Genomic DNA, 11,929 nt, shown 5'->3' on the forward strand with positions numbered 1-11,929 from the left:
ATGGCCCACATGGCCCAAATTGGCCTTGGCTGTGTGGTTTACATGACCTAGCCTAAATTCCCACACGCCCATGTGGTTCACCCGTGTGAGCCCACACGGCCCAATTGGCCGAGCTCGTGTCTCGCACATGGCCTCACCAGCCATCACACTATCATGTCCATCGCACCCGTGTCGTGCACGCACAGCCTGGTTCGTCGACCACACGCCCGTGTGGTGCACACACGACCTACCACACGGGTGACCACACGCCCGTGTGGCGTCGACAGAATGCTTCTCGGCTTTCGTCGAATCTCGTATTTGGTGTATTTGGACTACACACTTGATTTCGATTGAAGCTAAACCACACCCCAAGCACTCCAAAACCTAAATATTGTCAATCCAACACCACAATCAGTTTTACCTTGTAACAAATCGAAATCCCGAAACCAAAATACTCATCCCTGAAACGATGAACAGTTACCGTAGGACTTCGAGTCGATTCAATACGAAGTGGTATGAAGACAGCCCTAATTCTCGTTACGTGTCACTGTCAAAAACGTCAATATAACCCCCGTTAGAGTTTTAGAAAACCCATCTTACAAAATATCACAATTTCACTTACCGATACCGCACAAAGAATCGCCACAGGAGACGGGGAGAAGGTACAATTTCAGTAAAAGTAGAAGCAAAATTGGAAACAAATGAGATAGGGAAATTTTCGCAGGGAGGGGAGAGGTAAAATTCGGCAGGAGCAAGAAAAGAAAACTGAAAAGATATCAGCCAAAAATCTGATAACCCCCAACCCATTCCCCTTAATTCTCTTTACCAACTCCCTATCACTCAGACTTCCGGTAAAACACAAACTCTTAGCCAAAATTTGCAGTAAAAAATAATAATTCCGTTTAAACTCAAACCCAAGACCTCCCTCACACCAACACTCCACCTATCCACCAGACCAGCAGACCCATTCTTGCATATTTTAGTAAACAAATACTTAGAAGCCTAATAACCAAAAACAAGGCCTTATTCAAATAAAAACTAAAATTTTTCCCAAACTAAAGCTTGAACTTAAGACCTCTCACACAAATCCATAACACTTAACCACTAAAACAAATACACACTTATATCATATTCTAACAGAACCAGAAATATAAATTTTGAGGCGTTACAACAATTGATATATTATACGCAGTTAACGTATATGTATACTTACCAACAACAACAATTTTGATCATTATCCTTCAATGGTGGACCCTAAGCCACTACTTACCAACTACAACAATAACGTGCTTAATTACAAGTCACCTTAACATCGAGGTTTCTGTGGTGTACGGACACCAATGCTTTGCAATAAGTGGCCATACGTGGTCCCTTTACAACAGGGCTAACCTCAGACATCAGCTTAATTGTTGAAAAATGCAAATCTCAACTACATGTGCTGTTTGTCTATTTGAAAATTTAAGAGCAACTTGTTACCTATATCAGCAGTGGCAGGTCACCCAGCATTAGTTTGGGTCCTTGTCTTATAACGACCATTTTTATATTTTGTTTCAAAAAAAATTGGGAAGGAAAAAAATCCAATGGTTTTTGTATGTTAATGGATAAAAACGTGTCTGAAATTGTTATCAATATAACACAAGGGAGATATTTGTAGCTTGGTTAAACTGGTTAAATACTTATTACCACGATGACAAGTACTAGAGATCAGGTTTTATTGACAATTATATTTAATGAATAATATGTAAGTATTACTTTCAATTCTTTATGAAGGGTCTAAATTTTTTATGACCGAAAAAAGAAAGATATTTTGGTAACTCCTAGAAAAATCAGATACTACTTTTTTATATTTTAACAACAGATGTGTAGATTGAATGAAAACTCAACATTCATGGAAGTATATAAAAAAATAACTTTATGTGGGTGGGTGAAGGTCATAGAAGCTAATTAAATGCATAATTGGCAAAGCATATATTATGAACATAATATCTCAAACAAACAATGGTGATAAACTTTGTTTTAGAAAAAAAAATGACAAGTTTGATATTAAATATAAAAAACCAATAAAATGAGCATTCAAAATCATGTTACCAAATACAAAAGGATATCATTCTCTTTATAATTTCTCCAATGGCATATAATCCATGCCTATATTTGGTAAGAAAAGATACCGCAATCTTAACTTGAACGTAAAGTATTGCCAACATTGTCGCTGTAATTTTGATAATTAATTTGCTTGAATTCAAGTACTATTTTTTGGATTTATATTTTATCCAAAGACTGTCTATACTTATAGGTATTGTTAATTAATTAAATAATTATACATAATATATTTTTAAAATTAAATTCACAATATCATCATCTGATTCACTGATAATGCATAAAATTATACACAATGAGTGCATCAAATATTAAACTTTCTTACTAGCTAATTTTTTCCTTCCTCTATAACGAGGGACGTAAATACGAGCCCACAAATGCTTTCTGTTGACCAAGAATTTGGCTTTGGATTGCCCATTCAAAACCATGGGTATCACCAATGAAGTAGTGAAAACAATACGTCCGAACTGAGGTTCTTGTCCTGGATGACTAGTGTGTTCAATCACAACATCTTGCACCACTTCTCCCCAATTCCTGCAATGCAAAACCCAACATCAGTAACTACTTCACATTCACTTAAACCATATATGTATGTATGTATGTATGTATGTGGTTTAATTACGTACGAGGTAAAGAAGTGAAAGATTTCTTCCCTGCTTAAAGGGTGGCCTTTAGAGAATGTTATGAACATTGTTCTCGTATCTTCCGGCGTTTGGCCCGGTCGAAACTCATTGGCACCGGGATTCAAATTCGACACCTTCGTTGACTCGATATATTGATTCAGTTCCAGGCTTGGGTTCAAACTCGATTCACCAATGACCTGTGAAGTAGTAGAACCTTCTCCGAGGGGTCTAGCCGCTGGCTTCAAACCAGATTCATCAACTTCAATAGCAGCATTTTCGCCAAATATTTTGTCACAAACAGTGTCCATGATGTGAACGTAACGCTTGTACATAAACTCCCGATTGTAATAAAAGAACCTGAAATTCATTGGTTCGTCGAAAAGACCAAGGAAAACAGGAGTTTCATATGATTCATCGATTGGTGATGAAGCATTGGGCTGAATGAACTGTAAGCATTGCAGTGCCTCCTCGAAGAAAGCATCGATGGTGTCATCGTCATAAGAATGGATGATTCGAATGAGTTCATGGTAACCAATTTCTTCTAGCATGAGCCAAAGTGTCATTGCTGACTTAACCTGTTGCGAGTTTTTGCCCATTGAGATCACCATTCTATTGAAAAGGACTCTTTCAAGAGTGTAGAAAAGTAACAGGTCTACTAAAGTGCCTATTCCAGGCATGGTCCTATTATGGAGCGGGAAACAAGATTACAAGAAAAGTTAAACAGGGAAAACCAAACTGTTGCTGAAGAGTATTGTAGATTTTTTTTCTTTGTATTTTAGATTTGATTTATGTTATTAAATAAATAGGAATTGAAGGGGCTTGGAGAAGTAAATTTGACGCATTGGGAGTGAGGAATTAATTTGCGACTCCTTGGTTAAAGAAAATGCATTTACACTTCTGGTTAATTATTGCTGAAATGGAAATCTAGCTGAAAAATTCATGAACATCCAACCTTAAACATAATGAATTGGAAAATATAATTTACTAGATTATTCTTGCAATATCAAATTGAGATGGTAAAATTTACAGTCTCCTATAAAAGAAAATTCATTGATAAAATTAATATAAGTTAACTCATTATAAGAACTCAATTAAGAATTTAGAAGTATATTTATATTGAAATAAACAAGACGATAAATATTGAGTGCAATAATAAGACATAATGTAGTTTTAGTATAAGAATTCAAGTTTGAGTCTAAAGATAATATTGTTGAAAGAGGCAACCACAAACTTTAAAAGGAGTCTTTCATAAACTACAAAACAGACATGAAAGATGACTTAATTATAATAAAATAGAATTATAATCTTTTCTATTCCTATCATAATAAAATTATTTTTTTTTTTTTATAATTGAGGTAGTGGTGGGGTTGCTAGGAATTGAATCTAAACTCTCATGCCACAATATAAATGCTCTAGCCATTAAGCCAAGAGGTTGTTAACTAATAAAATTATATTTAATACATTGATAGTGTATAGTTTTATGAGATTATATTTGATATACCGGCAATGCATAAATTCTATGCACCATTAATTAACTACAAATTGCCAAACAAAATAAATAATATTGAAGCAATTTTTAATATATACTTAAAAATTTATTTAAAAATTAATCTTAATTTTCCTTCTATAATTTTCTCTTCTCTCTTCCAAAATTGATAAAGTTTTACCATTCACTCAAATCTTAAAAACTTTATTAAAATATTAGATCATCTTTGTGCTACTCAAGATAAGCAAAAACCATCCCATCCCAAAATTGGAATGGTTTGAGTGTCAAAGTGTAAGCGATCAGCTTCAACTCACCACTACTTTCGTATATTGGGCAGGTTTTAGTAGAAATCTTCCATTCCTTTCCCTCTAGCTTGGGAGATAAGATTGAGGTTTCAGAATTTAGTAGACAGTAAAACTTTATCCATACACAACAAAGGGGAGAAGAAAATTATAAAAGAAAATTAAGAATAATTTTTAATTATGTTTAAATAATTTTTCAAGTATTTATTAAAATGTCCTTTTTATTTTGGTCACTAATGAGATTACAACTTATAATTAGCTAATGATGCATACAACTTATACCAGTGCATGAAATATAATCCCTAGTTTTATACATCATCAGTCAATTATATGATGCCATATTATTATTATTATTATTATTATTATTTAGTTCAAAAAAAATTTCTTGACCTAATAAAAAAAGTATTTATATTGTGACATAAGAATTTGGGTTCAATCCTTACCTCTAAGGACAGAACTATTCCAAATTACAAAGCAATATCTCTTGGAATTTAAATCTTGTTGAATATAGCAGTCAACTTCCTTAGGAGATGTCTCAAACTCGTGCAATCCCATAGAGTAGTTATGCATCAGTCTCGCCATGACATTAGCCACCAAATTTGATCTCTTAGGGTATGGCTTATAACAATTCGGCAAGGTCTATTGCAAAACACCATTACAAGCTTGAATTGCCAGGGGACAATCAGAGTTGACTATTACATACCGCCATCCTGTAGACCAAAGCAGCATCATCCCATCATAAATAAAAAGGCATCCAAAATGGTTATGTTCCTAGACAGAGCCAATGACACCTTGCTTCTGGTCCATATCTTTAATGTTCCTAGCCCAACACCGAGCTGTGCGCACCACTACCTCCGGATTAGCAGGCTTGTTGTCGAATACAGATTGATTCATATGCTTCCATACTTTTCAAACAGTAAGACCAAAGTCATCCAAAAAAAAACAGTAAAACCAAAGAGGGTGGGCCAATAAGGCTTGTATGATTCTGCCTGTAAAGGATATTTTGGGTGGGGAAGGCTCTGTATGAATTGTTTGGATGAAAGCATATGTTTTGAAGGATCTCGTTGCGTGAATGCTATGGTTGGATTTTGAAGAATATAAATGAGGCTTTAAGGGAAAAGTACTAATAGGGTGGATTATGTAAATCTACAACAACTCCTGTATTCTTTAAGCTGTAGATAGTTTTTTTACTTTTGTAGCAGATTTTTCTGCTTCTTGGGAATTTATAAAATAAAATGATAGTTAGTGGAAGCTACCTATTCGAAAGTTGCTTTTGGATAACAGTGAAATAACAATTACTTAAGGTCATTACTCATATGAGTGAATAATATATCCTTAATTTAATCAGCCATACCTAACCACTGAACCTGACATATATTTACCTCTTTCAGTTGGTCAATCATGGTGCTCGAATGGTGTTTTCTTAGAGTCATGCACTACGAATCTGTTGCTTCAATATTGGCCGAATGTACTCTTGGTAACCATCTGCCACAATACTATCATCCAAAGGATCTTTCCATGCTCCCTCGTTCAGTTTCTGATACACGAAATCATGGCATCCCAAATTGTTAAACCCAAAAATATTATAACTAATTAATTAAGAGTTTATGATACACGGAAAATTTATTGATGCTATGAAAGTAAGTCACTTTTAAGTCATTTAACACATTGTAGAATATATCCTTAATCTAGTTGCATCAACATAAAAGAGAGAACATTTGTGTTTATTAACAAGTTTCAACAATTTTTTAAACAAATTATATCATCTAATATCAAATTTTGAAGACCCTTCAATCTAAACTCTAAATTTCTCCAAATCCATTTCCATATTTCAAGATCAAGTTTTGATAAACTCTTGAAGCCACTAGCATCCATCCAAAATTAAGTCTAAGTTTCATCAAAGAAAAAAATCATAGCACTTATCTAGAAATTATAACTCATAATTTCATAAATAAAATTATTTGATTTATTTCAATTATTTCAAATTTGCTCAAAATTTTGTATTATGCAACTGATTATATGTCGTGTTTAACTTTTTACATGTCTTGCATATATGGTATTTTAAAATTTTTTAAAAAATTTAAGGATTTATGAGCCTAAAACTATTTTTTAAAAAAATCATTATTATCTATGAGTTTCTATTTTTTAATTATTATAAATTTATATAAATTTTACACATTATTGTGTTGACTGTATAGCTTAATTCATTTTGTATTTTATATAATTGTTTTAAAAAAATTCATATTGTGTTGACTTTATAGCTTAATTCATTTTATATTTTATATAGTTTATCATAATGATTAGATTTTAGTTGCAAACTATTTTTTGAGATATTAAAAATAAAAAATTTAATTTATCAAAATGATCATTTAGAGAACCAATTTATTTTATTTTTAAATGATATGTTTGGTATAATATCAAAAATCATAATTACCATAAAATAAAATCATATTCAAACAATTAAGAAAACTAAAAAATTATTTTATTATAATATTAAATTCTATATTCAATACGTTGATCCTTCCTAAGAAATCTATTTAGGTTTCATATTAAAATTTACTATTAAATAAAAATTTTAAAATCCATAGGAAAACGGAGGATGTTTCTATTATACAGTTTAAATATTCATCACCTAATCTTTAGAGTGGACAATTCAATAAATATCTTGTTAAAATGTAGTATCCTTTAGAATGGACAATCCAATAAATATTTTGTTAAAATGTAGTATCATAAATCTTTTATATATAATTAAAGGTGATATATATATATATATATATGGTGAAAATAAAACAAAACAAACAGTTTACGTAGTCTTAAATTTTAGGCTTAATGATAAATTTGACTATTGACATTTTCATGTTTTGTTAAAATGGCCTTAATTGTATTTTTGAGCCTTTTTTGGCCATCAACTTTTATTTTTTTTTTAAGTTGAAAAAAAAATAATTTGAAAAAATAAAAATAAAAGTTAATGGCCAAAAAAACTCAAAAATATAATTAGCGTTATTTTGACAAAATATGAAAATATTAGTGGCCAAATTTATCATTATGCCTAAATTTAAACACCTAAAGGAGGCTATTCAAATAGAAGTAAGATGTGTTCATTACTATGATCCATTTTTGCTAATAAATCTGCAACTTTATTTTCTTTTCTGGGTACATGTTGGATATGTCAATGTACTGTTTTTTCTAACAGCTGATGAATTCACCTAACCAAGGCTGAGTTCAAGTTTCTTGAGATATTATCTTGAATAATCTGGACTGCTTCTGTGCTATTTGTACTTATCAACACTCTATCAAATATTTGCTTCAGCAGAAGAGACAAACCCTTAAAAATACCCCATAACTCAACCTCCAATATAGAACAAATTCCTAGGAACTTACTAAATCTTAAAATTAGTTTCCCTTCGTGTCACGCATAACCCCCCCTACAGCAGCTGAACCAAAGGCCACCTAAACAGCACCTTCTGTTTCTAACTGAATCCAATTACCTGCCCGTATCGGATAGCAATTCGATCCATTTCTCTTGGCCACATTCGCCTTACAAACAAAAGCATAGTGTTTAGCTCAACCATATAAGATTTTGATCACTTCGTCAACACTCCATAAGTTTCCTTGAAATACCTATAGATTTCAATTTTTCCAAATACCCCATGCAAAGGAAAAACAAATCCACCTCCCCAAACAAAGTCTGCAGCTGGTAATGCAGATTAACCACAAGCCATTTTTTAATCTAACGATTGAGTTATAGAATGCCGCATATTATCATGATGAGTATTTAATGAAAAAAAATTATTTCTTTATCGGTAAACGGCTCATCAACCTTGACGGCATTCACTCAACATGTCAACAATGGAAGTCTGTTGTGTGTTACTAACTCCCCCTTGAAATTTGAAATATACCACAACTCAACCATTTGATTTGTCGTACCATTAAATTAAGTTATTTAATCGCATTGCAAACTTTAAAAAAACTATATTTATTGATATAACTAATTTTAAATCAAGATAAATAGAAAACGATACCTTGCTTCAACCTTATGAATAAGAAGCAACTGCAGATTACATAACCATCCTTAGCTTATGAAAACAAACAAACTAAATGCAGAAGTTAGCTACTTCACCATACAACAAAATACAGAGTTCATCCTTCTCCCACTTCATATTTCATCAATTTCAATGAAAACACTTAAGTTCAAACACATTGTTAAAAGATTCAAATAATTTCTAACATACTACTACAACAACCACCTAATGCTAAGCATAGGATTAAGTTAAAACCAGAAAACCAAACTTATTGAGTTGAACCCACAAAAGAAATATATATATATATAACTAAACCCAAACCAGATAGCAAATTATTAGTCTACTACTACCACCAATATTAACCTGTACTGCTCACAAACCCTGAGCTAACCTACGACATTAATTTCAGATCAAGTTTTTATCTTAAACCGCATGGATTGGGTTCCCACTTGAATCCATGTTAGAATTACCAGATGAAGCAGGATTGGCATGAAAAGCAGACTGCCTAGATGAGCCATCAAGTTTTAATGAAAGAGATGATGAGCCGCTATCACCAATACTTTCTCCCAAACTCAACTTTGACATGCCCACCAGCTCATCAACATTGATCGGGCTCTTTGAATGTACTGCTGTTGGCTTCACCACTTCATGCGTGTCCGTCTTCGTTGGTTCTGTGTCATACCCCATCCAATATGGCAATGAATATGGAAAGAATGGTGGGAAGTAAGTAGGATATACTACTGGGTAACAGGGTTGTGAGCTCTCTGACTTTGGAGGTACAGTTTCCCCATCATTCGAGTTGTTGGAATCCATTGATTTATCTTCTTCATCCAATGTAGGTGGAATACTCAACTGGTCATTACTCTGTGTTTCAGCATGTGGATGGTTAGCAGAAAACAAATCCTGTGATGCCATTGGAGTGTCACTTGACTGCAAGAAATAAAGAAGAAAAAGATCTCTTACACAACTAGAAAAGCAGTCAAATTGGATGGATATAAAATGTATCCAGGACTGTTCGTAAGCAAATAGGTATAAACCTATACTTAAAGAACAAGCTAAGCTAGCTGTATTATATAGGAGTTTCCTTTGATACGAGTACAAAGCAAACCATTTCTTCTGAAGCAAAAATTTCACAAACAAATGAAAGAAATCTCAGTGGTATGTCCACGATCCTAGTCATATCTACATTATTAAGTTCTCAAGGTTTAAAGTAGTTGGAAGTTGAAATAGTCAACCAAAAACCATCAAGTCAATTAGTCAAATTAGTAATTCATACAAGATATGGCAACAGATGTATCATTATAGAGAAAATGGTACTAACTTCATCTGCTACGATATCAAAGAGGCTAGAACGTCTTTTTCTCCTAGAAACATTGGACTGCCTGATGAAATATTTCTGAGCATGGCTAGCCACTTGAGTAGGAGTCCTTGATATAACATAATTGCGCGAGATTCCACGCCAATCACCTTTCCCAAGCTTCTGCAGACCAAGGAGAAACATCCTATGCTCCTCTTCTGTCCAAGGAACACCTGCAAAACAAATATAACTCAGATTCAAGAATCTCAGAGGAAGTACACCCATGTTTTATCCTATTGCTTCAACGTTTCATTAACAAAGAAAAAGGCACCTAGCCATTGTCACACCACGTACTTAGACCATTATACAATGTCTTCTGGACTTCTCATTCCCCCAATGTCTATGATCAAATTTTTGAAGGATTATCGAATACTAGAACAATGTAGACGGTCACCAGGCACAAAATGAAACCCATTTTATCACCACCAAAACTCAGTGATATCACATCTGATAACCATTCTTTTGGACAAGATTTAACCCAACAAATTTCATGTTATAGCATAAATTATAATATAAAAATTACTAAAATCCATAACATCTCGATAATGAACTATGAAACCCATTTCTTGTTTTTCAGCAGCCCACCTCACTATATTCAAAAAATAAAAAATAAAAAAACAACCCCCTACTCTAACCAGAAGAATGAACTATAAATTAAGTCCAAAACTAACCAGAAATGCCATAACTTACTTTAAATCCTTAAACTTCAGAAATTTTATATTTAATCGGAAAAAAAATATTTGTAAACAAATCCAACGTGATCACTGAAAAAAATATTTGTAAACAAATCCAACGTGATCAATGTGCACAAAATAAATACATGGAAGTTTTAAGCCAAAGAAAAGACTTCAAAAGTATTTGGAAGGTTTGCTTCTGTAGCTTATATAGTCTTACACTAATCATCCACAGAATAAAAACATAAATAATAGGCAAATAAAATTAATCCATCGAAAAACTGAAACCTTTTTTCCTTTCACGACTCGAAGACGACCCGGGGACGAAATCCTCAGAAGCATAACCATCGGTGTGATCCGGACCCTCACCGGGCGAACCCGACCCGTTCCCGTTATGCGCGCCAGAATTCGACCCGGAATATTGGCTTAAGTTGCCCATACTAGCGCTCTTCCGAATCGACCCGTCAGTCAAGCGGACTCCGAAGAGTTTGACCCCTCGGTTCGGACATGTCCGAGAGTTGTGGCCGTTGTGGCTGCAATGTGAGCAGCGACGCGTCATTTTTCACGGCCGAATAGATTCGTTTGGGATCAGATCAGAATGAAAATTAAAGCGATGAATGTCAATCGGATCTTAGAGAATCCGGATCCGAACCGCATGTGGATTAGGGCTGTGGTTTTGAACCAGAAAACAATTTTCCTTTAGTTTTTCTTATCTGGCTCCTCCCCTCTGGCTGTGTTAGCAGGTGGGAGAGAGAAAGAGGGATAAACAATATCCATATCGCATGTATTTATTTATTCAATTGCAAAAGGAAATCTAATGATCTAGTGCTTCGCGGAGTTTATTGTTGGAGATTATCATATTTTATCTTTAACCGTTGATATGGTCAACAATGGTGTGCCATCATCATACGTTTGGTGTGGGGAGTTGACTTCAACAAGACTTGAGACCATTCCCATTTTTTTTCTTCTTTTAGCGATAAATAGTTTAATCCCATGTTGTCGCTCCATTTTCTAAATATAATTTTTATTATATTTTCAATTATTAATAAAAAAGTAATTTGGAAACGGTATTAATAAAAACTGTCAGAAAATAAGTGACGTATTCTTTCTTCTCAGCTTTTTTTTATTTCTTTATTTTATTTGAGAAACTATCGATTAAAAAATATAAATGAATGGTATGACACGTGTACGGCGGAGAGGTTAATTGGAAGGAAACGTAATCTTGGTCTGGGATCCAAAAACCCAAAAGGGTTGGTGAGATGTGTATGGGCCGTACGCGTGGAGATTCGCCATTTGCAAAATGGCATATTCTAGGGCATTAAAGCTTCTAGGATAAGTCATCGTCATAAATTATTTTTATCAAACAAAAAGCTTTATCCACTTTATCCA

At 33.6% G+C, this 11,929-nt stretch overlaps 2 protein-coding genes across 2 annotated transcripts; both read right to left on the bottom strand.

Annotated features, from left to right (window-relative positions):
- Window positions 1–2,387: 2,387 nt before the first annotated feature.
- Window positions 2,388–3,376, bottom strand: LOC108468771 (uncharacterized). Its single transcript, XM_017769627.1, has 2 exons — window positions 2,703–3,376; window positions 2,388–2,610 (listed from the first exon to the last, which is right to left on the bottom strand). Exons 1-2 carry the CDS (start codon window positions 3,374–3,376, stop codon window positions 2,388–2,390), a joined length of 897 nt encoding a protein of 298 aa, XP_017625116.1.
- A 5,071-nt stretch (window positions 3,377–8,447) lies between these two features.
- LOC108470026 (transcription factor KUA1-like) lies at window positions 8,448–11,385 on the bottom strand. Its single transcript, XM_017771204.2, has 3 exons — window positions 10,829–11,385; window positions 9,831–10,039; window positions 8,448–9,439 (listed from the first exon to the last, which is right to left on the bottom strand). The coding sequence occupies exons 1-3, from the start codon at window positions 11,097–11,099 to the stop codon at window positions 8,933–8,935; spliced, it is 987 nt and encodes a 328-aa protein (XP_017626693.2). The 5' UTR covers window positions 11,100–11,385; the 3' UTR covers window positions 8,448–8,932.
- Between the last annotated feature and the right edge of the window lie 544 nt (window positions 11,386–11,929).

This window comes from Gossypium arboreum, chromosome 8, assembly GCF_025698485.1.
Source record: "Gossypium arboreum isolate Shixiya-1 chromosome 8, ASM2569848v2, whole genome shotgun sequence".
Taxonomy (NCBI): domain Eukaryota; kingdom Viridiplantae; phylum Streptophyta; class Magnoliopsida; order Malvales; family Malvaceae; genus Gossypium; species Gossypium arboreum.

Excerpts from the sequence above, each read along its gene's own strand:
- LOC108470026 (XM_017771204.2), bottom strand. The coding sequence starts at position 11,099 with ATGACGCGTCGCTGCTCACATTGCAGCCACAACGGCCACAACTCTCGG. Across the intron at positions 10,040-10,828 it reads GAGTCGTGAAAGGAAAAAAG|GTGTTCCTTGGACAGAAGAG; the intron begins GTTTCAGTTTTT and ends TTTGTTTTGCAG. Across the intron at positions 9,440-9,830 it reads TTGATATCGTAGCAGATGAA|TCAAGTGACACTCCAATGGC; the intron begins GTTAGTACCATT and ends TATTTCTTGCAG.
- LOC108468771 (XM_017769627.1), bottom strand. The coding sequence starts at position 3,376 with ATGCCTGGAATAGGCACTTTAGTAGACCTGTTACTTTTCTACACTCTT. Across the intron at positions 2,611-2,702 it reads ATCTTTCACTTCTTTACCTC|GAATTGGGGAGAAGTGGTGC; the intron begins GTACGTAATTAA and ends TTTGCATTGCAG.